The sequence below is a fragment of the Molothrus ater genome, chromosome 2, assembly GCF_012460135.2.
Source record: "Molothrus ater isolate BHLD 08-10-18 breed brown headed cowbird chromosome 2, BPBGC_Mater_1.1, whole genome shotgun sequence".
In the NCBI taxonomy this organism is placed as follows: domain Eukaryota; kingdom Metazoa; phylum Chordata; class Aves; order Passeriformes; family Icteridae; genus Molothrus; species Molothrus ater.
This window is the reverse complement of record NC_050479.2, coordinates 100,367,304-100,391,516: the sequence shown is the minus strand read 5'-3', so window position 1 is coordinate 100,391,516 and position 24,213 is coordinate 100,367,304. Positions and strand designations below refer to the sequence as shown.

Below are 24,213 nucleotides of genomic sequence, written 5' to 3'. Positions count from 1 at the left end.
ACCTTGTTTTCACTGACATAGCACAATGAAGAACAGAACCACACAGTTTAGTACCCAAATCTAACGTTCATGTCAACCTAAAAAAAAACCAGTTTAAGTTTCACTTCTCATGAGACTAAATATAAACTGCCCAGGGAGGAAACCCTCCTTGTTCTCCTACCTTGCTCCACTAGTGCCTTTACTCTCCCAGGAGTTCCAACCCCAATGTGGAACATGCCTTTCTCCAACATATTCATTTGCTCCTTTATCTAATTTGAAGAGAGAAAGAAAAATCAACAGTAAACCCATAAATGTTTAAAAATTTCTTCTCAAGGAGTTGGAAATAAATTCCAGATCTCATTGTATTTCTTTCTAGAACACCAACAAGTAACAAACGATATTTGCCTTTCAAACTGTCAGATGATTATATCTGGAAGAAAGTTTAAGAAATATAACAAGCCAGCTGGGCATCACACTTCTCTAGAAGTTCAATCTTTTTTAACTTTAAAAATCTGCTATGGCACCAACTATTTTTGGAGGTGAGAACAGCAAGATTCCTTCAGCATTTAAACAAATGCTCTGGAATACTGAAAAGCTTGAACTAACTCTGAAGTCTTTCAAGATGAAGATACTGGAAAAAGGTGAAATAAAGCAAATGACATTTGCATGTTTGACAGCATTTATATCAAAGGCCAAGCATACATTCATTCCCAATAATTTGTGCTTTTTAACAGGTGTGGATACTGGGGATCCAGGCATTCAATTTTCAGAATCCAATGGATGGTGGGTGGTGGACAGTTTGCTTGCACAGAGCTGTGTGTGTGAGCCTTCTGGCACTGAATGAGCACTTGATGGGGATGTGAACAGTGAAACTCAGCACGTGCACAAGCATCTACACTCTGCACAGGGTTACACCAGAGCTACTGGAGATGGTGCTTAGTGAAATTCTTCCCACTGCAACAATGGGCTACCAAAGGAAGCACTGCCTAAAGCAAGGAACTTCATACGAGCACTGTATGAAAGGCACTACTGCCAAAGGATTTAAAAAGAAAATCGCATCACACTATTTAGCTGTTTACTTGCTCTATTAAAATTCCCTACCTTTATGTGCTTTGCAAACAACTTGATGACTCTGCAATCTCCTTTAAAGGCTGTCATTGACCTAATAATAATAATAAAAAAAAAAGAATGGTGAAATGCAAGAAGCAGGGTTGGGCTTAAGACCACACATGAGGAAAGAAAAACCAACTGGCATTTCTCAATACGTTTGAGACACACACACACAGTCCCCCAGTGAACTCTGGTTGTACTCTGAACACTGTGTACATTCTTGTTTGCTACTCATCAACAGAGATCAACAACTGGACAGACACAGTGGAAGATACCAGGGCAATATTGTTTAGATAGATTGTCAGATAATATTTAATATTACGGCCTGTGCTTTCACAGCTAGCTTAGTTCAAAACTGGTTAATCACCAAATCCTAATTAAAAAACAATTCAGTTACTGAGATAAAGGCATTAATGAATATGAGTGTGTGTACAGAAAAGGAAGGATCTGTGTATGGATGAATCTACATTTCAAAGTCTTTCTGCAGCATGGCTGTTGGGAAAACCTAGGCTGCCACTGTCTTTACTGCAGACATTGTCCAAACTCCAATTAACCAAACTAATTTGTTAGAAACCTTGACTTGTTTTTCTGACACTCCATTTTGGCACACCATAACAACTCTATGTTCTGTATTCATCAAACAGGAGACAACATATTCAGTATTTGTTTAATGTCATTTAAGACAGTTCATGCTTCTTCTGCATGCTTCTTACAGTGCAACAAATTTTTAATTTGCAAAGCTAAAGGTTTATCTACATCTAAATCACCTAAGTCTCAGGTGCTAGTCTCTGCATGCATGACTGGCACTTATCTGCCTTATCTATGCTTATATCTGTGTCATGGAATCAAACTTCCCAAAGCTCCATCTCAGTTTGTACTGACAGATAAGTAGGGTCAAGACATAGAAGACAACCATGAAATTTGTGAAGTATCCATCAATTCATCAGAGTCATCAAAACTTCTGGCATGAGAAGTAGGAGGAAAGAGAAGGGGAAAAAACAGGGACAGGGCACACTGAAAACTGTCATCTCTGCCCAGCAGTTTTGCCAGCCTGAGCCAGCTGAGAACACTGACACAAACCTGGAGGCACTCAGGCCAGACACACCTTGGCATCTGAGGCCCTGAAATGCCATGTCCTCACTGCCTTTAGTGCAAAGCCTTGACTTCTAGTGGTGGATCATGATGCTTTATGGGCTTACTCTGTTCCTGAGTATAACACGTTCCACGTTTCCCCTAAATTGGTTACACTTTACTTTTGGTTTTTAACAAAAGTAAAGCTTCCCAGGCAACTGAAGCACTGAGCATTACTTGCGTCCAAAACCCAACACCAACTCCCAGAGTTTAAAGAAGGAAGGGATATTGCATCAGTTTGAGGCAGTGAATTTGCTGGCTAGCAGAGGACAGTGTCCCAGTTTTGCCTTTTTGCCTGTGGTTCCAAGCCAAAACTCCTGACCGACTGCCAACCTCAACACAGCCCTTGCTGCTGACATACTTGATGAGCTCCAAGGAGCGGAGGGCAGAGCTGCAGAGAACTAACATCACCACTGACTTCTTCTCCTTGTGGCTTCTCCGGAGCTTCGCCCACTTAGGACAGACTGCAATGGAAAAGCCGTTGTAGCCACAGAAAGTACTGCATGCCACAGTTTTAAATTACTAGAGTACATGATGAATGGTAGCCAGCAGCAAGAACACACATGCTGACTCCTCTGAGGTCTGGAACTTTGGCATCGCTTTTGCATTTAGTCATGGCTGAGAAACTGGAAAATGGAATGCCCAAAATAAATAAAATACAGAAATATCACATAACTGAAGAAACTAGATAAGCATTAACAATCAACAGTTTTTAAGGTGACGAGCTTATTGTCTTCATTTGCCACATATGGCAATTTGTATCAGAGAAAATCATCTGCAAAGGTACATTTACCAGACCAGAAGTTCTATATAAATATACAAGAGAAAAAAAATTCACTTGGTTCATGTCAGCAGACAGCTGCAGGACTTTCATTCTAAGATAATACATACACCTACTCATGAAGCCACAATAAATTACTGACAAATAATGCCTAGAAATTATAAGAAAGCCTAGAACATTTTCGATACCAAAAAAAAAAAAAAAGCGATAAACTAAGTAAGAGCCAGAAAAAAAAAGACCTGTCATTAAAAAAAATTAAAAGCCCTAAAGTTATTAATATTTCATAATAAACAATATTTGGAGCTACATATGAAAAATGCAGTAATATCGTTTTAACAATATTTTTCATACAACTTTCATCCAGACCAACATTTAAACTCACTTTCCTTCAGGTATGAAGAAAAACTGTGGGTAAGATCATTGGCTGGCAAAAAGCAGGAATCTGAAAACATAAAGGAAAAAATTTTTTGTGGTGTAATAAAATATTAATAAAATAAAATAAAAATATTAATAAAATAAAAATATTAATATATATTAATAAAATAAAATATTAATAAATAGAATTATTTTATTATTACAATAAAATATTAATAAATGAAATAAGAATATTTTAACAGCAAAGGGAGAACATATGTTTCCACTAGTTATGTTGATGGAATCCCACTTTCATAAACTATCATCAATAAATTATCATTTCTGAAACAAAAATTAACATAGAAGAAACTTTGTATGGGTTAAATCAACGAAGGTAACATCTCTGAATTGCAATTTCTTTTTTTTCTCCCAGCCTGAAACCTTGAATACTGGGCTGCAGTACAGGTGTGATGACATGCTTTAAAGAAAGTTTTCATATGTCTTTGCCACAATGAATCAAAGCCTCAGCCAAAAGCCTTACATCCCTAGACTGTTCCTCCAATGTTCCTGTGATGAAATATGTTTGTACATCCCCTAAATGATTCATACCGTGTAAATGCAAGAATTTACCAATAATTTACTTGTCAGTAAGTTTGTTCACCTTCTGGTCTTTCATATTGTGGCAACCCACCTAACTGTATCAACCCTAGTGCAACACCTCCACAGCATTTTTAGTGCTTTTCTCTTTCTCCATTTCCTGCTGACTTTCTTTTCTCTGGTCACTGTGTTAACAGCGTCTTTTAAAAGCACTCTGTGGCAGACATGCCATTTAATTTCATATAACAGCAAGGAAGGTCCTAACAGGTTCTTTGGAAGATCCTTTCTCATGCCTATACAGAAAATCAAAGTTCTTAAAAAGGTGATTAAAATTCCATGGTCTGAAAACTTGCCACTGTTGTTAAGGGCTCTTTGTCTGATGGAACAACATGCTTTTGCAGAGCATTAACAATTCTTCTGTCCTTGAAGACTTACGTATTTGTCACCATCTTGCATGAAGCACAGCCCCTCAGGGTGCCCATGGATGTTTGCTAATACATTTTCTAAACTAAGGAGGTTTCTTCAAAGACATTATTCATGTTCACATGGATGGTGCACGGTGCTAATGCTGAGAGTATCAATCCAAGATCTTCATGAGAACAGACAACGTGACAAACTTGCTTTGTAGCCAATGCCTGGCTCTAAGTCCTGTCTTGCTAAAAACTTTTATTTTGCACTGATTCATATTAAATCCTGAGGCTGACATCTACTGGAACTTGAGCTTCAAAGGAAATGAGTATGTACAACTGAAGCATCAGCAGCTGATTTACTTTAAAAATCATGTTTAAAGATGCACTTGATGCTTGTGGGGATGGGCAGGGACTGATCTTCTGAATACATGCTCTCATTAATGACTGACAGCTCAAGAGATCCTTTCTGAAGGACACAGCTTCAGTCACTGACTCCTCACCAACAGCGCAGTAACCCTGCAGTATTCACAACAGTTTTAAATAGAAGTTTCAGAAAGGAGGGAAGAAACACACAGCTCCAGACTGCAGCAAGAGACCATGCTTACTTTCTGACCAACCCTGACCTTCTGCACTTTGCCAGTGAACAGGGACACACCACTCCAAAGTAGCTGCTTGTTATTTACTCGGTGCTTTGATGTGAATGACTTGACAGCTGTACAAGTTCATAAACTCCTTGGCACTCTAAGCCTTCAACTCCCAGCAAAAAAATGAAGAAAAAATATAGCCATCCAACACATATGGAAATGGGTGACTTCAGTAGCCCAAAGGGCTCTTTTAATAAGAAAGAAACCAAACCAATTTATTATTTCCTAAAAATCTTATATACCAAAAAAAAACTTAACACAAGCTTTTCAAAGAAATCTATATGGGATTTCTCCAGGTTATCTTGATCCAGTAACAAAGCTGAGACTGCTCCACAGAAATAAAGAAGGGTCCACTTAGAATCATGGGGATTAAGGAAGAGCACATTTACCTAGAGAGACAGGCTTATGCATTAATAAAGCAAAAGCACTGCTGGACTAGAAGGCTTCTGCATTGGGCATAGGTCACTGACTTAAGAAGTCCCTTGCCCAATACACCCCAAATACACCAATAACAGCAACAGGAGAGGCAGAATGCTGAACAGGGCAGGGCCATCTGGGGGCTGCCATAGGACACTGTTTAAGAAGTCCCAAAGGTGAGTGCAGGTTGGTTGCCAGGCTGCTGCTCTTCATGAGCCCTACCATCAAATAATGGACAGTGTCTCTGCACAGGAGAGGCAAAGAAGTTCAATGTTGCCATCATCTCCAATGCAACCTCCAACTGACAGAAGCTAAGCCTGCTCTGTCCTGCTTTTTGCCTTTTCTATCTGGCTTTTAACTGGAGGCAGGATGCTGGGAACAAAAAGGGTCCCCATGGCTAAAATTTGGTCACTTCACACATGGACCAAAATTATCACCTCAACTCATGCCACTCCCTGAAAAACCACTGCATTTAAAATCTCATACCCATATGAGAATGATGCCTCATTATTTCTTTGTCTATTTCTGTCAGCCCCTTATATGCATTGACTCAGATAATCCCAGAACAAAACCCATCTCTCACAGCATCTTGGGGGCTACTATTAGGAATCACAAAATTATTATCAGAAAAGTCAGCTCCAGAAATTAATACTTTATAATGAAAAGAGATATTTAAACAATGTTTCATTTCCATTCCTCCAAGAAACCTCACATTTATTCCAAAGAAACTAACATTTCAACTTAAACAGCAAATTAATATACAGTAAAAAAGAAAAATAAGAAAATATTTTCATTAAAAAGTACAACTCAATTATGCCCTAAAAGTCTTCTTTCCTCTGTGGAAAAAGAAGTCAATAGTATAATGAAAAAAACATTATTTATATATTAAATACAGGATAAGTTACCTGACAGCTTTAATTCCTCTATTTCAATCACAGAACGGTTTTCACCAAAATGTTGACTGAGCAGATTTTGTAGATCTGCAGGGACACCAGGTTTTGGAGCAGATTTTTGCAGAACATCAGAAATCTTCTTCTAAAAAATCCAAGTAAAATGGATTAATATGGTATTTCTATACAGCTCTTTGGCTAGCTAACAACACTGTACATAAATGTTCCTCCCTATCTTTATACAGCTATAGCAGTTCAATTATGGCTTAATTGGGAAAACACCTTACAATGGGACAAGATTGCCTTTAGAGGGAATGCAGACTTCAGATGCAAGCTGAGATACTTGGACAAGATGGTCTGTGAGCCTGAACACTAAAAATCTTATGCACTCACCTGAAATGCTGCTGTAACAAAAACATAACTGAAAGCTCTTTTTGAGTGTTGCTATTGCTACAATTTAGTACCAGATTGAAAATTCAGGCTTTTTTCCCCCTTATTTGTTTTAGTTTATTATTCTTAAGGCATAACAACAGGAATCAAATGATAATATGTGATGTGGTTATATTTTGATTTAAACAGGGTAGCTATCTATCTATATTTGGAAGGGAAGATGGTTAGCTATATGCACAGAATACCATGCCAGGGTGATGAAAATTAGTTAAAACAACAGAACCACAGGGCAAGCAGAAGGAATTCACAGCTGCTTTGCTCTCCCACACTGTAATTTTTTTTTAAACTACTAATTTTTAGAGACTGAACATGAGTTCAAAAAGATTGTGTTTTGTACCTTAGGAATGTTACTAAGTCAGAGGTCTGAATTCTCCCTGAAGTGAAAGGATTGCTGTATTTTTTGCCATAATCATATGGGATATGTGGGTAGAATAGCCCAAGGTTCCCATTGACTGATCTGCCAGCATTTAAAAGAAGCAAATGATAAGTATTTTAGAAAACAGCAAGTTTGCAAGGATAGAGGCAGTCTGGAGAGAATGACAAGAATGTGATGCCTCTCTAGTTCTTGCTGAGATGTGTTTAGATTTTGAAAGGACAGCTCAAGGTTTCTCGGCTGTGTAAGCTAAACTGAACTCATCATCAAGGGGACACATGGTAGCATAAGCAGAAATGAAAAGGAGCAGAAGGGTGTGGTCAGGATGAGCAAAAGGGTCTGTATTTTTGAGGTAAAGTGGGATTTCACAGAGATGAGGTGGATCTGGAAGAATTTTTGGCAGCTTTGAAGGGACAGCGGGTACCTTCAGTTTGGCAGACTGAAGTTCAGAACAGCAAAGATCAATGAAAATTTTGAAGAGAAGTATGGCAGGAATTTTAAAGTCAAGGATAGACTTTCTTTCATCCATTCTTTCCCTCACTCCATCTCAGCACCCACTCCCTCCTCTCTTCCACTCCCCATCACTCTGTCTGTCCCTCTTGCCCAATACACTCCAAATACACCAATAACAGCAACAGGAGGGGCAGAATGCTGAACAGGGCAGGGCCATCTGGGGGCTGCCAAACCAGCAAAGGCAAGGCAAGCACTGCCTCTCCCAGCCATTGCCACTTTGGCACTGCCTGTTTCACCCCTGCTAAAAGACACCTGGGGGTTTGCAAGACCCCATCTGAACCTTTGACAGTGAGGGACATGGAGATGAGGTGTTTTTGGCTTCCTCTCAGTCTAGCTTTGGCCTGGTGCAAAGCCCTCTGCAGTCCCTGGAAGACTTTGTGGAGGACCTCTGGCTGTTCGGCAGGTTTCTGCAGCGCTTCCATCTGCAGCATTCCTTCCCATGATTCCCCTTCACTTACCACTGTTGTATTTTCCTGCCATGCAACAAGTGCCTTCCCAAAGCATGACCAGAGGCCGTGGGAGCACAGCCAGCCTCTCTGAGAGACCCACAACCAAACCTCTCCATTGTTCTTCCCAACAATCCCAGATGCTTTTCCCCAGCCCTGCCTCACAAGCTGCCTCTGAAATGACCCACATTTGGGAACCTCTGATTTAGCAGACAGCAGGACAGAACTGTCAGGCTCATTTTACTTGGTAATTCAGTGTAATTCACAGGACTGTTATGTCATTCATTTTGCCACTTGGTTCCCTCAGAAAAATTATTGCCCTCTGGAGGGATGAAGCCTGATACAATGAGAAATTCTTTAAGAGCAAGAGCAGGGACACCTGAGCAAACTCTCTTCCTTCAAGGAGTGCTGTGGGGAAATGCTCCTCATGCAGGAAGTTTTATTATTTTTCTTCCAATTCCTTCCAGATGCTTAAAAACAAAAGGGCTCTTGCCCCTTCTCCTTACTTTTGGAGATGGCACTTTGTTTGGAAGCCACAGATCAACATAATAAATGTTTCCCAATGGGATTTTTTGACAGGCTGTGTATGTCAGCTTAGTGGCCCACTGAAAGCAAAGGTCTAAGTAGGCAGCTGCTTCTTGCCTGAGAATGGGGTTCCTTGCTAGGTGGGTTTGCCAGCCTCTGCCATGGCATGCCTTCACTCTGGCTCCAGCGGAGTGAGTGCTGCACTTACTCTGCCAGAGCCACATTGAAAGCAAAATCCCACTCTTCCCTCTTCCCATTCCCTGGATGATTAACAGGGCTAACATAACATAAAAAGGCCACCCCTCAGCCTTGTGAGGGTGCCAACTATTTACAGTCTGTCCCCGTACAGAAAGACAATTAACTTGCCTGGTGCCAGATAATCTCCATTTAGACTGCAGGGTGTGTTTGTTGTTGTGGGTGAGGATGGAGCACGGCCAGAGGGACAATACAGAGTATTTATTTATATACTTATGCAGAGAGGAGAGGAGTGAACAAGGACAGTCCTTGGCTCAAAAGATGGAACAGCAGCTGGAGCCTGACCACACTGTGGGAATGGGTCAGATTCTGCAGCAACTGAAGTTCCACCTTTCTTCCATACAGTCACCCTTTCCTGGTGGGCAACACATGCAAGTGGGGTGTAGACATACACAACCTATGGCAGAACCAGCTGTTGGTTTCTTTGGGTCTGGATTGAAGGCACTTGAGATAGTATTTCACGTTCAGACTCAGGAGTCTATTATTTCTTATCAGTAAAACAGTCTCACTAATGTGAGTTCGTCAGCTTTTCATTAGCAAAGCACAAAATGGGTAACAATCTTTTGTTACAAGGTCTTTTAAGACCAATCTATTCGATTAAGAGCTGACACCTAGATTATTTTCCCTTTTAACACAATAACTGATCCCAAAGAGCCCACAATGCAGACTTTTCTGCCCAATTACAAAATGCCACCCAAACCCAAGAAGAAGAAAGAAGAAGCATGAAGAAGAAACCCAGGACAACACCCTGTGTCCTCCATCTTGCTTCCATCCACAACATACTAAAAATCCCAAAACCTAAATTTCTCACCAAGTGATACACCTACACTACTCTCCATAATCTATTGCACACTTTTGTGGGTTCTAGTCTTTCTTGAAGTCTAGGAAACTTTCTCCATGAATGAGGGTCAAAGTCAGCAGTCCCCTGGGGGTCAGGGCACCCCAGAGCAGACAGAGAAATATTCCCAGTGCCCTGGGTTTCCATAACAGCCCTTGAGTGGAACACAGACATAATGCCACAGATCAGGTTGGGAACAGGTATCTCAAGTAAGGTTTAAAAATTAGGAATTTCTCTTCTTCTCTAAAAGAGGCTGCAATATTATGACCATATTACTTCTCATCATCACGGAGTTGTCCCCATTCTGCATCTTGTAGCAGCATTTAAACCCACTGGCCAACCCCAAACACACTCTGGGACACTCATACCTTCTTCCTCCTCTTTGCTTTCACAGTGCTCTCTTGCTTTTCTTCAGGCTGACTTAAAATACACTCTGTAGGCTGCAAAACACGTTAAAAAAAAAAAAAAAAAGAGGTAAGGAAAAAAGTCACCAAAGGAAGGCAAAGGAGGTAAAAGGAGATACAGAAACTGTAATGCTGGGCTAGGAAAAAAACAATTAAAACTGAACTTCCCCACCCATAGAAGGAATCAAATCCTTACAGTTATATGTATACAAAGTAACTTTGGAATTGAGATTGCTGTTGCAACCAAGAGAGGGAATAAAAGAAGAGAAAATTGAAGCATTCAGGATGTAGTCATAACACCATAAAATGGTGAAAAGCAGGTTTTGATACATTAAAAAAAATCAGGAGAAAAATATGAACAAAATCTACCAGTAAATTTATATTTTTAATCTCTGCTATTGTGAATGATCATTTTTCTGAACTTTGCTGTAGTGTTCTAAAATAACTGGGTCTAAGGTGAGCATCCAGACAGTAAAAATAACATGGAACTGGGCAAGATTAATTAGAAACAATCATGCTCTGAAGTTCCTTCTACACTTGTAATACAAAATGTAGGAAAACATCTTACAAATTTGTCCTACCCCATTCTTGCTTTGACTTTTCATAGCAGGCAGGGTCAAATACACACAAGAAAAATACATGGTGCTATCATTAACCCCTTTTTGTGCCTGAGTGAACAGGCTGAATTGGTCCATTTGTACCAGAGTCCCTGTTCACATAATCCAGGGCTAGGATTTGACTGTAACCACCTAAAATTTGACCAAAATAGAGGAAGCAAGGCCCAGACTTCTTTCGAGTGTAGCAATTCTCTTGCCTTCTTAGGACCTTCTACCCAATGGAAGTGTACATCTACCTACATAGACAGGCTTTGGAACTTAATAAGTGACTTGATGAAGAGCAATGGGAAAATAGGCTGAGCTGCAGGAAAATGCTCCACGCCACTAAGATGCATTTGGCTGCAAAACTCTGCTCTTGTGAGAAAATGTGGAGAAGACTCATCACATGGAGCATTAAAAAGCTCAGGAACAGCAAATCCAGCACTCCTCCCTGGGGAAAGCCTGAAGGAAAAGTATCAGCAGGAAAGGGAGGCTAGCTGAAAGCCAGAGAAGCTGCTCCTTTGTTGCCTTGGGAAGGCAGCTTCAGTCAGGCCAAGAGGGACAAAGGAAAGCAAAGAGGAGCTCAGAGTTTCTGGGCCTTTCTGAGCCCTCCTTGTACTGCCCCACCTTAGCAGGAGGACACTTCATGGCAACTGGTGCTAAATGACCCAACCCAGCACACTCCTGCCTGTCCAAGCCCACTCTCACAGCCTTATCAGAAGCATTTTTTGAGGTTTAATTGTTCATATTATGCCTTCATTTCTCTTTTCCTCCCTTGCTAAATTACCTATTAAAACAGGTAACCACCATGCTCAACACAAATAAATGACCTCTTACTCTCTGTGCTGTGATGCAGCCTCAGCCACTGCCCTTGCCAAGGTGGGAGTATTGTACAGCAGTGGCTCTGAAACCGGTTGAGGATTGAAATGAAACTTAGGAATTACCAGAGAAGGTTTGGCTGGGGACTTGCTACAGCTAGCAAAGCACTCTACAGCTGGAATGTCATGCAGCCTGCATCAAAACCCATGAGAAGTGATAGGGATTATATCTTTCCTCAGAAACAGAAATGTTTCCCTGTGATTTTCTCAGCTATAAACAAAGATTATCTTCAGTAGAAACGAAGGGAATGACTGCAAGTGGAAACTCACTTTGATTAACAAAATTCTTCCAGAGTTAATATAATGGTTTTTTACTTTATTTTTGGTTTGTTGCTATTTGAAAAATCTCTGTCCTGACTCTGATTCAAGTGTTTTTAAAACACCACCATACGTTTCTTCATTCCTATCCCTACCATTAGCATTCCCAGACATTGAGACTGAAACAGAGCTACCCTCTGCTCTACTCTTACACATCCCAGCTGTCCAGAGATACTTAAAGGCCATTAGCCAGGTGTTTTAATCATAAATTTTATGTTCAACACCGTATTTTATGCAGAGGACAAGCCTTTGCATTGCTTCAGTAAAGGGCTACCTACAAGCAATCAAAAAGTCAGAGAAGGGCCAACCTGAAACTCTGTCCTCCAGTAGAGTTTGATGGTTCCCTATCCCATTGGTGCTTCCAGCATACTGAAAAATGTCCCTCATCCACTTTGGGCCCATTTCTCCCTTCTTATACATCATGAAGTGCTTTACATACCTCTGCAAACACTCCCAACTCGTATCTGTATGAGAAAAGAATGAAATGTGCCATACAGCTGAAAAACTTTCTCTGAAAGAAAAAACTTCTCACTGCTAAGCCTTCATTCAAATACTTGAAAGTACCACCAAATGCCATGGCTTCTTTTTTGAAGGCAGTATGTAACCCTTTCTTTCAAGAGCCACAGAAACAGCAGGCAACAAAAGCACACAGCAGGGTTGTAGTCAAAGCCTTGCTTCCTTAGAGAGAAGCATGTTAAGACTCAAAATTGCCTCCTTTACACTGCTTATATATATTTAGGCATAGTATATTATGCCTAAATTATTAGCCCAGCAATAGGAAATCCATGTTATTCAGACATTAAAAATAGTGACATAAAAAGAGAAATTTTGTGGTGGTGAATGGCTGTAAACTTACATGTCTTTGATGATCTGCAGTCTGAAATATTTCAGCATCTGATCTATCCTGAACTTCTGACCCTTATCTAAGCATTAGTTGCCTACCTACTCATGGAATAGCTCTTTGCATGCCACCCTTAGGAAAAGGTCATTTGCATGCTTTTCTTATGCAAGACACAAAGCAGACAACCACTGTTTTTTGACACTGCTCCCTCATGCTCTGTGTTTTTATGCTATTTTTACATTGAAATTCTTAAAATGCAGAAAACAGGAAATTTGTGCCGAGACCAGTGATTTATGAACTAAAATGTCATAAATTCCTTGTTTGTTAATCATACACAGAGCATAAAATATTTCCTGTATTATATTTCTAACATGCTTTTTTTCTTTACACGTTGCCAAAGTGATGGGAAATTAAATGTAGAGTGAAAACAGTCTTGCATGTGTGTGAAAGTTTACATTCCAGGTCAGCCACATACTCTGACTTTTGGGGTTTGTGACAAAGTAAACACATCACTGCATCACTCAGACTGGAGAGAGATCACTCATTTCACTGTAAGCCTGAGGACAGCCTGCAGACATGGAACATGGATGCTCATAACTCTGCTGGGTTGTCTCGTGACAGGCTCTGAGGTGCCAAGTCCATTGCAGAACAACTTCCAGCTTCTGAATAAGGCAGCATGAACAAAATGGGTTTTGTTATTTTGTTATTTGTTAAAACCACCAGCTTTCCATAAATAACTCTGATTTGGTATGTCTAAAAGACAGGCAATAACCCATCCATGACTTTGAGCTCCCATAAAGCATTGCCCTCTTGCAGTTTCACATCTAAACATCAAATTACCTGATTCCAACATGCAGGCTGATATTCTTTATATGACACAAAGAGCAGTGGCAGGTGTTCTGCTACAGCTGAGCAGTGTTAGGCTACCTTGGTAAATAACTTGGGTTGGCTATCCTTTCTAAGGTTCTCATAAAAAGGGTCAAGCAACCCTTCCAAACAAAGTGTCTTAACCTACTTCTACATGCCTAAGTGAAAATGGTGATAAAAGGCGGCTCCATGAGAATTCTCACCCCTCAGCATCTGACCTCTGGCAGAGCATATACAAAGGCAATACAGCTTTCTCTGGTATTGCTTGGTTCTCTTTCCTAATCAAAACATTGATCTCATTCAGATATTTGGATCACTTCACCTTTGGTCTCTTTGGAAAGACATCCAAAAGCATAGTGATTGCTACCATGTTGTTTACACTTCTCTGCTACAAAAAAAGAACATCCCTGCAAATGGCTTTCACTTGGGCAGCTGCCTAGGCATTACACAGTGAATTTACTATTGACCTAGGGGTCAAAATTGATATCCATAACCTCAAGGAGAGATAGCTTCCAATGTAATTTTAGCTCTCCGACAGCCACTCAGTCAATTCTCCTGGGTGGTATGAGGAAGGCAGAACAAATTTACCTTCAAACAAGAAACTTCATAAAATCAGCCAACCTCTAGATGACTTTTCTCCTCAAACTGGGGTGATGCTGATGTTCCTTGGCATTCTCCACGTAATGCTGAACAACATAGTTCCTCTTGGCATTAAATGAAGGTTTTAGCAGTGCAAGGGTAAGAAAACATCAATCCATGAAGACCTAAATTCTTTTTCACTTGGACCTTGAACTGGGGACATGCTTGGGTAGATAATCTGCATAACAAGTAAATATAGCTTTCCAGACTTTGTGTGTGCAGGAAAATGGAAAAAATTTCAGGGGAGGGATACTCAGTAGCACCACCCAGGCTTGTACCGCTGGACAGTCACTTTGTAGGACAGGCCTGGCAATCTCAACTCACACAAAACAAGTGTGAAGTTATTACTGAAATGTACTAGAATGTGATCACTTCCAAATAAGGCAACATAATTAAAAAAAACCCCAAAAAACTGAACAGATCAGAGAGAGTGAAGAAAACTGTCCCTTTACTGAGAAAAAAGACATTATGTTTCCCTATGCATTATCATTGTTGTGCTAAACAATTAGTTAATTTACAAACCTGCTTTCTTTTCTTTTTCACAGCAGGTTTGGAATCTGAATCTTGACGTGTTGCTGTCCTGTTTTCACTTGCTTTTTCAATAGCTTCATCATCTGAAGGATCTAATTAAAACAAAGAAGAGTTCTTGTTACTGTTTTTCAAATCCATCTGCCCATCTTTGCATTCAAAACCAGGTATAAAATCTCTAGCTGAAAGGTTGTCACCATAACACAATCTCATGATTGGCAATAAATAAAGCTGTAACAAATACATTCTTGCTAAGTTCACTGATACTTCTTTCAGAATGAAGTTATTTCCTCCTACTAAAACAAGTCTTGCAGATGAAGGAAAAAAGATCCAAGCAAACACATACAAAAATGCACAAAATCCCCATTCCAAGCTCCCAAATGCCTTACTGACACACATTAAAGAGGAAAAATTACAAGACATGTATAATGTTCTATTGTATAAAAAATATGCACACTTCCTGCAAGTACATTTTAATTGTGCCTCTTACTTCAGCAATAATTAGACAAAGGCACTACTTCCAAAGTTTGAGCAGAATGTCCACAAGACTAAAACACACTTATGTTGTAAAAGGCAAATAATTAAATTCAGGTGTCTCTACCCATTCTCTTCTTCATCTCTTTTATCTACAGAGAGACTTTGGGGAAAAAATAAATGCACAGCAACAGCTCACTCCAACAGTGTTATAATAGTGCTTTAGATGTATTCAAACACAGACTTTTCTACTGGGGACTGAGTTACTTCCCTGATTATTGCCAGAAGTGTTTTCATCCATCAAACTGAATTAATTCAACTTCTGTAATTGGAATATATCTGTCCAACAGTTATTCAGTCATTATTGCAACCTCCTGTATTCCAAAGCTGTAAATTCACAGCTTCAAGATTAAGTTATTTATTTTGAAAAGAAAGGAATAGAAGCATCTTTCTTAAGCATCACCTGAAGTATAGATGATATAACTATATCTATATCTATAGATATAACTATATCTATATCACTAGTTGTGAACAGAGTAAACTGATGGTCAGAGAACACGAGAGAGAGAGAAAATCAGTTATAGCTGGTATTTCCAAATTCCATGTTGAAATAGCTATCTACTGAAAAAGGTAAGTGAAAGGATACGTGAAAAATATGCAAAATAATTTTTAAGCAAAAGGTAAGTAAAGGCATGAAAGAGGGGAGGGAAAAATCTCTATTAATCCACAAATGTAGCATTATATATTATATGGCAATAAGGCACTGGCTTTAAAAATCCTAATGTGAAAGAATGGGTAACAAAATGGGTACATATTTATTCCTAGAAAGATACCATCTCATAATCTTCACTCCTTTATCCCATCTTGAAAGCCTGTGTAACAGTCAACACCCTAAAGTTGGGGTCTGACAGCTCTTAGGAGTTCAAGAAAGTTTAGGAAGTTGAAAGATAGTAAAGAAAAACAGTGAATGTTTTATCAGGTTGGATGCCATTTGTCATGAAATCTTACTTGATATAGACTAGATTCTTGGCAAACCACAAGAGCTTTAGAAAGAGAGCAGCAACTGAGTAGGGAATTTGTTTTCTGTTCACTAAGAGACTAAGAGACTCCCAAGTGAAGAGGGTAGATAAATATATTAATGAACTTAATTAAAACCAAAATAAATGCCATGGAAGAAATGACAGCACTTGTTTGCATCTCAATATAGAATGAAGTAGTTCTGAAATCTTAAAATAGCAATTCACCAAGAAAAGCTCTCGGTTTCCAGCTCTAGAGCAAAGGCTGGAATGTGTGCAGCAAGTGAACATCACAGCTCAGCTGACCTGTCTGCTTTATTCTCCTTGCAGGCATAGGCTCAAATCAGAGCTGAATGGACTGTGGCCACATGAGTGCCAGAGCCCAGGCAGAAATGATGTACCTAGTCCTGTACAACCCAAAACACAGCAGCAGGTGAACAGGGCAACAAAGAAAGCTCAAAGTTTGTTGGACAAAGCTTTTCCTTACATTACAGAGCAAATATCTTTCTCTTGAGGATGTCCAAGTGCTCCTGTACCATTGTTCCAGATTGCAAGGCAAGATGTTTTCCATTACCATCTGTATGGCAGTTGTCTTTTGTCAAGTGGGCAGTTTGCCTTATCTCTCTCTGAATGATCACAATCACTCCTCCCTCAGGAGAGGACATCTGTTGATAACAGACTATTGAATGTCACTGCATGACTGATAAGAACTATAGCATCCCACTGGGAGATGCTCTGCCCAGGGGGAGGAGCCAAGCATTCCTACCCAGATATAATCCAGAGGTTCTGAAACACCAGCAGAGCTTCTCCACTGGATTCCCAGAGGAACAGCAGCTGCCTCTTCCACTGGATCTTCAGAGGAAGAATACATCCTTTCTACAGGATCCCTGCTCCAGCAGAATCACACCTGACACTCCAGGAGGCACTGTAGCCACAATCCCAGCTGGACTGCTACCAACACCCTGACCCAGAGGCTGCCAGGTTGGGTTCTGACTCTGTCAGTGTTGTTTTAGTTTACTGCGTTGTTTATTTTATCCTTTTATTTTCTTCCCTGTTAAAGAACTGTTATTTCCTGCTCCCATATTTTTTGCCTGAGAAGCCCTTAATTAAAAATTTATAGCAATTCAGAGGGGTGGGGAGGGTTTATATTTTCTATTTCAGGGGAAGCTCCTGCCTTCCTTAGCAGACTCCTGTCTTTCCAAACCGAGACAACCATATGGCTGTCCCTGTACAGCAGCAGATCTTTCCTGCCTATTCCTACCCAAAGTCACTGAGCACTTATGTCCCCCACCCACTTTGGAATCTCAGATACAACATTTCATTAGAAGAAGCTGAAAAATCACATAATTCAGCATACTCCAGAAAGTTCAAAAGGTGTCTTGGTAATTCAGTGTTACCACTGGCCACTACCATGGCCTTGTTGCCCTGTGGATCACCCTTTCTCTGGCAAATTTATTGTGCTGTATCTTGGTAGAGCAGCTTCTATATTTAAGGGACCCATCACTGACTTCTGTCTCATTTGCTCTGACTCCAGAGATACTGAAAGAGTGACCAACTTTACCACACACCAGCTCCACACCCCTGGGATCTCGGACACACTGCATTGAAGCAGGCTGTGGAGAGATGATATAAATGAAGCACATCAAAGAAATCAGAATTGCCTCTTCATCCCTCTTGCTCACTGTGCTTGAGCCCCAAACACCCACTCCAAAGTGAATTTGTGCATGTTTCACTGAAATGAACTGCTGTGTGAGCTCTTTCCAATGTTTCACATTGAAAATAAATTAGAATTGCATCAAATAGATTCAGGGGAAGCTGCCTGTGATCTGCAAGCATTCCTTCTGAAATCCCACTTGGCATGCTCTGAAAGGCAAACAGGAGTTGTGTAAGTCTTAAATAACCTCTTCTCTTTCTCACAACTGAAAGACTGCTGCTAGCAATAGCAATCTAAAACTGGACAAATGGTTTCCATGATCTGAAATAGCCTGACAAAGTACCACCTGTTCACTGCTCATTTGAGTTTTGGACAGCACTTCATGGTGCAACGTCCTCCGCTCTCAGCAAGAAGTGAGAGAAGAGGGCACAGACTCAGACACCACAAACATCAGCTCAAATTTGAGCATCTTGCAGCACCTGAGTATCTTTATTTCATACAACTGGAGAACTTTCTATCTATTCCAGAAACAGTCACCCACGTCCCAGTCAGGACCGCAGCTCATCTCAAGCTGTAATTGCTTGTGACACCATGTCAGCTCCTGTGATGACAGCAGTGTTTTGTCGCAGGCATCAAAGTACCACAGGCCAGACTCTGCCAACCATGCTCACATTAAACTGTGTACCTTTCTCTGCAAACAGTTACCTTGATGTCAGTGGGGTTACTCACAAAATAAATCATAACTTGATGCAAATCTATGCAGAAGCTCAGAGATCACCAGCATGTCTGCAACAGACCAGCACTGTTTGCCCTGCTCTGAGGTGTTGAGCTTCCCAGGAGACCTCTCTCTGCCAGAACAGGAGAATTCACAAATCCTTCCTTAATAATAAGCTGGTGAAAATGCAGAACCCAGCTGATTAATACAAAGTTGACTTTCATCTGGCTTGAGGTGCAAAGGAGTGGGCAGGCAGGCGCTGACAGGACACACTGCTTGCAGGGTGATGCTGTTGAGCACAGCAATTCTCTGCTTCCCTGAGACTTTCACCATTTACACAGCCACAAGGTCGTCCAAGGCATCAGAACAGTCACAAAAAGCTCTCAATATAGAAAAATAAATGGGAATTCCACAACTCTCCACGTGTATTGCTTTGGTATTACATCAGCAGCATGGCACATACTAACAGGCTTCCCAGTCATGAAGTATTTATATTTGATCTTACTTTGAAGCATGCAAAAATGGAAAAAGCCATTTCTGCTTCACACATGCACACACACACACAAAGACTTCTTCATTTATATCAATCACTGTTTAAAATCATCCAGTGCACTGGTTTCTAACTTCTTTCAAATTTAGTACTAACATATGCATGTAGTTTAAGTACATCAATATGTGTACTAATTATACACATGTAAACACTCCTATTAATACATAGACATCTGCATGCTTATACAGATTCACATAAAAGGTACAAAGATATTTAGATAATTTAACAGGTTGCCTTTAATAATCACCTTTATTAACTAATATAATCACAATGAATTCATATTTTTTCATTATTTACTATGATATTTTTAAAGGCAAACAAGACCTTTATGATATAGGATGTAATGACATGTGCTTTGATGTGAATGCAATTTTGTTCATACAAAATAGCTGGTACGTACAAATTTGCATTTGCTAGGCTGATTTCTGAGACTTCTGACCTTCACATGCAACTTTTCTACTCTGAAATTGTTAACATAGGAGTTATAATGACAACGACATAATTAATTAATTCCTGTAAGAACCAAGGCTGACTGAAAAAGTGAAACTCTTCTAGGCAGGACACTTTCTAATGCCCCAAAATAAACAAAAAATTATTACTGAAAACAATTTAAAAATTCTTTGGGAAATGCAGCTTGTGGTGCAAGCCAGTCTACGACTGAAATAAAGATAAATGCAGCACAGAGAAATTATGCCAGCCATGGGAAGCCAGTTACAAGACAGGAATATGAAGAAAACAAAAGGAGCTTTTTGAGAGAGGAAGGAGACAAGGTTCTTAGAATTCTTCATAATGTAGGAACAATCAACATGTAATTAAAAAGAAAACTTGGAATAGAAATATGTTGTTTTGCATACATAGCCAAAGATAAGTGAGAGAATGATTTCTTTTAGGTGTTTCTTTGGTTTGGTTTGGGTTTTTTTTTTTTTTTTTTGTTCTGGAGCTAAGCAAGATGAAACTTGATTGGAGTCCAAAAGGCTCCCAGTGACAGAGGCCAGTACAGGACAAGTTCAATTCTTACCACAAAATTATTCTCTGTGACAAAATTTGAAGGGAACCTGTTTTACATGCCCACAAGGGAGAATCCCTCAGCTTTTATTTGGTGTATCTGCCTGCAATCAGACATATTCTGGGTCAGAAATCCCTGTTTTTTTCCCTTATGCTTTCATCAGGCCTTTGTATCAGTACCAAACAAGAATTACATGAGAACAAAGTTTGTACAAAATTTATTATGCCCTCCCACCCCTTCTCCCCTTTCTGATTTCCATCCTTCTCTGCCTCTTCTAAAACTGTCTCATATCTGAAACCAGATTTTAAATAAAGCCTCTGTCCTCTAATTTTTCACAAGCAGTTCAGTACACTGTGGAAACAGGTTTTGTATTTGTTATGCTCTCTTTTTAGTTTCAGATATGTTACAGGAAATTATGTGCTTGTCATTATTCTGTAGGTGGGCATAGTTCAGTTTGGGTGTGCTATGATGGATTAATTTCAGCCTTTTTTATTTACTGGTTTTTATTTACTGGTTGATTAAATTGTACTGATCTGTGTTCATTAATCTGGGGCAAAATATTTAGAGTGCTCCCATCTCTAAATTCAATAGATTGAAACACATTTGATGCCAATTAAAATGCTAAGTGTGTTGGACACATCTTGAGACTTTTCTTAATTGCCATTTTTCTTTGGGAGGAAGGGAGAAGAGAGGCAGAGAAAAAAAAATTGAGACTTCCTTATTATTCTCAGTTTTGCTATTAAAAACTGGCCTCAATCTTCAGCGGATCAGATTAAGTAATCTCAAGGTCAATGCACTACTTGTAACTTTTCTCACTGCATCTCTCCTGCATGTCCCATCAGGTACACACAGTGCAAGGTCAATTAAATTTCTGTAAAATGTAACAGCTGTCAGCAAAATTGGCTCCCAGGTCCCTGTTCATCCTTGCTCAGCTGAGAGGGCTCCTGTTGCCAGCAGAGTTGTGCTGACCACAGTAGCTGGGCTAAAAGTGGCAATGACCGTATTTTACAGCACACTCCTCTCCTGGAGGCAGCAGAGAACACAGGGCTCAGGTCCTGCCTTGCTGCCCACCAGTACCCAAACAACAGAGGAGCTCTTGTAAATGCAGCAGGCCTGGCTGGTGGGCTGGTTAACTAAGAAAAAAGGATTAACATACTTCCCTGACAAAAGGGAAAGGTTCTGCATAGCAGTGGGAGAAGGAGGTACAGAATTAGCATTTCACACAGTCCAAACCTAAATTACTCAGCTGTATGTCAGCAGCACAGCTAACCCCAAAAGGAGGATCTCTTTCATGTCTACCAGGTCAATCCTCCCTAAATTCCCTCTCTGTAGGCAGTGGACAGCTTTGATTTTCCCTGTTGAGAAGGGTAATAATAGCTCAGATACCCTGGAGCCCATGGTGTAAAGCCAACTGGGCAAGCAATAGCCATGAAGCTCTTTTGGGGACTTCCAGACCATGCAATGGCTAAGAATGCAAATTTTATTATTAATATGGTTCTTCAGAAAAAGTGCTGGCTATTTATCATGGCAATACTTTAGAAATTTCTAGTAAATGAGATAAAAAATGTTAGACAAAAGCAATCTATCCTTGGGAAGATCACCACATAACCATTGCATTAAAAATAGCCACGACAGTGCCAGCATCCTTTTCTTTTCTCAGATTGCTCTGGCTAAATTAGAAAGGGTCCCCTGGCAACTCAAGAAAAATAAGTAATTCTCCCCATCACAGGCATGCATCAAGTGCAGTGAGTGGCACAACTGAGAAATCTAGATGACACATTACAGAAAAAAATCCCCAAACAACAAAACATCTCCTTACCTCATTGACTAAGGATTAGCAAAATCATTTCAAGCAGTAAAGTAAGACAAAGATCTAGTCTTAGAAATCAAAACAAGAACATATTCTCACAAGAAATGAAAAACTATTATTTAATTGTATTAAAAGACATAATATTACAGATTAATGGAAAACTTAGGCAGTTTTTGCAGTTTAGCTTTTAGAAAATGGGCACATCAGTCAAATGAAGTGTCTTCATTCATAGGGCCTTAAAATATTTCGGTATTTGACCATTTAGAACTAAAGAGGGAACACTGAATGCACTGGTACCTGTGGTTGTCACTAGGAAGCAGAAAGCTGCACAGAAAGCTCTGGTGCAGGTTATTGCCAGTTAGCAACCATTCCTCTGACTTTACCAGCCTGCTGCAACAGAGACAGAGCTGCCTCTCTGCTCAGGCTGAGACAACCTCCATAGGAATTACACATGGTGCCAGGGCTCCATCATCCCAAACCGTGCACAGTCCCCCTGGTCTGGGCAGTTTTGCCTTCCAATCCCTACAAACTAAAGAGACCCTTCCCAAAAGAGGTGCATTCCAGCACAGCAGTGAGTTTTGATGTCTGCAAGGATGCCTCAAACTGCAGACTTTACCTGCCAAGGTATTTGTAAAAGGGTATTTCCAAGTGTGCTTGTGAGGCACACCTGAGGGGCAAGCAGTGTGGGACTCAGCACAAACAGACACAGTCCCATCAAAGATTCAAAGGAGCTTCAGCTTTGTCCCCACAGGTAACATTCAGGTAACATAAACTTCTTCACCCCCCAGCCAGGCTAAGCCTGTGCCAAGCCACTCTGTAGGAATTCCTGTAATAGCTCCTAAGGACTGGCAAAAGCTTGTACTACAAAGTCAAAGACAAGATACTTCTGGAAATGCAGACCCTTTTCTGGGGCAGTTCTAAAGGCATATCTAGCACAAACAACTATTTTTGCCTGATAAATCCTGTGACAAGATATTCAGTTTAGGTTACTTTTCTTTACCCTGATGGATAATTTAAATTAAAATCACTGTCCATCCAAGTAAAAAAGAATAGGTCTTAATAGAATAAGATCAATTAATTTTCATTATACTCTGATATGACAAAAAAATTTTTATCACAGACATAACTATCTGCAATGCAAAGGATTTCCCACAATAAATTTCTAACAATTACATCTCCCCTTTTTTAAACACTTTAACATTCAAAACAGGTACTTAGAAACTAATTTTTGACATGACTTGCTGACTGGGAGTGAATTAAGAGACAAAATACAGGGCATATCAGAGAATAAGACCAGAGGAAATCTTCTGTTGTATATATGTAAGCACAGGAGAATAAATTTTGTATGATCAAGACTAGGCCCAGCTTGTAATATAGCTACAACCTCACCCTCCTCATAATTTGACTTTTTCATTGTTATATTTTGCCTGTAAGACAGCAAGATGGTAGAGAAGCCACAGAACATGACTGATTAGAGGTAAAAAGTAGTGGGCCACTCCCCTTCTAATAAGAATCAACTTTTTCACCTGCTAGGTAAAGGTTGAATATCCCACTTATGCCTTGGACAATGGAAAACAGCATCAAGGTGAGCAGAGAGCTCAGTATTCATTTAGTCACTGGAGTTTTAAAACCCATGGTAAGAAAAGGACAAACATGAAGATTTGACATGACAGGAACATGACAGGTCCTTTTACTGCTTGCCATCCAATTTAATTTCTTCATTTTGAGCTTGCCAAAAAAGAGCAACCAGAGACTTCAGCACAGGGTACAAATCATACAAATCAGTTCTGTTCGTTGTACCCTTCACCAATGGTATCATGAGTGAAGGCTGACATAACATCCACAAGTCGCTTTGGACTACTCTTTTTTCTTTTGTTCTCTCAAAAACTATCCTTCATGCTGAAACTTCCAATAATCTCCTTATAACTCCAAGTTGAATTCAAAAGCATTTTCTAGAGAGATGGGGAAGTGGGAGACTGTTTTCTTTAATCCTGTCCAAGAGTTTATGCTCGTAAGACAACGTTATCCAACTCTGAAAAGCAGAGGAACAGGGCAAGCCAGGATACAGCTGACCACACTGGAAATTGTCTGAGCCATTATGGTTCACAATCTCACCTTGTAAATGCTCTGTGGCATATTTAAACAACTACAAATGTCTAGGAATTTGGGGTTAATCAAAAGAAAAATCAGCTCACACATACTAG

General features: G+C 40.0%; 1 protein-coding gene across 3 annotated transcripts in view; it reads right to left on the bottom strand.

Annotated features, from left to right (window-relative positions):
- Positions 1-24,213, bottom strand: part of CMSS1 (cms1 ribosomal small subunit homolog) — a 227,918-nt gene that overhangs the window by 6,740 nt on the left and 196,965 nt on the right. For all 3 annotated transcript variants that reach the window (XM_036390416.2, XM_036390425.2, XM_036390432.2), the window contains exons 2-8: positions 14,779-14,879; positions 10,082-10,153; positions 6,329-6,458; positions 3,384-3,443; positions 2,582-2,684; positions 1,081-1,141; positions 161-248 (exon numbers count right to left, since the gene is read on the bottom strand). In XM_036390416.2, the coding sequence (XP_036246309.1) occupies positions 161-248; positions 1,081-1,141; positions 2,582-2,684; positions 3,384-3,443; positions 6,329-6,458; positions 10,082-10,153; positions 14,779-14,879 (615 nt within the window). The remainder of the gene's footprint in view (positions 1-160; positions 249-1,080; positions 1,142-2,581; positions 2,685-3,383; positions 3,444-6,328; positions 6,459-10,081; positions 10,154-14,778; positions 14,880-24,213) is intronic.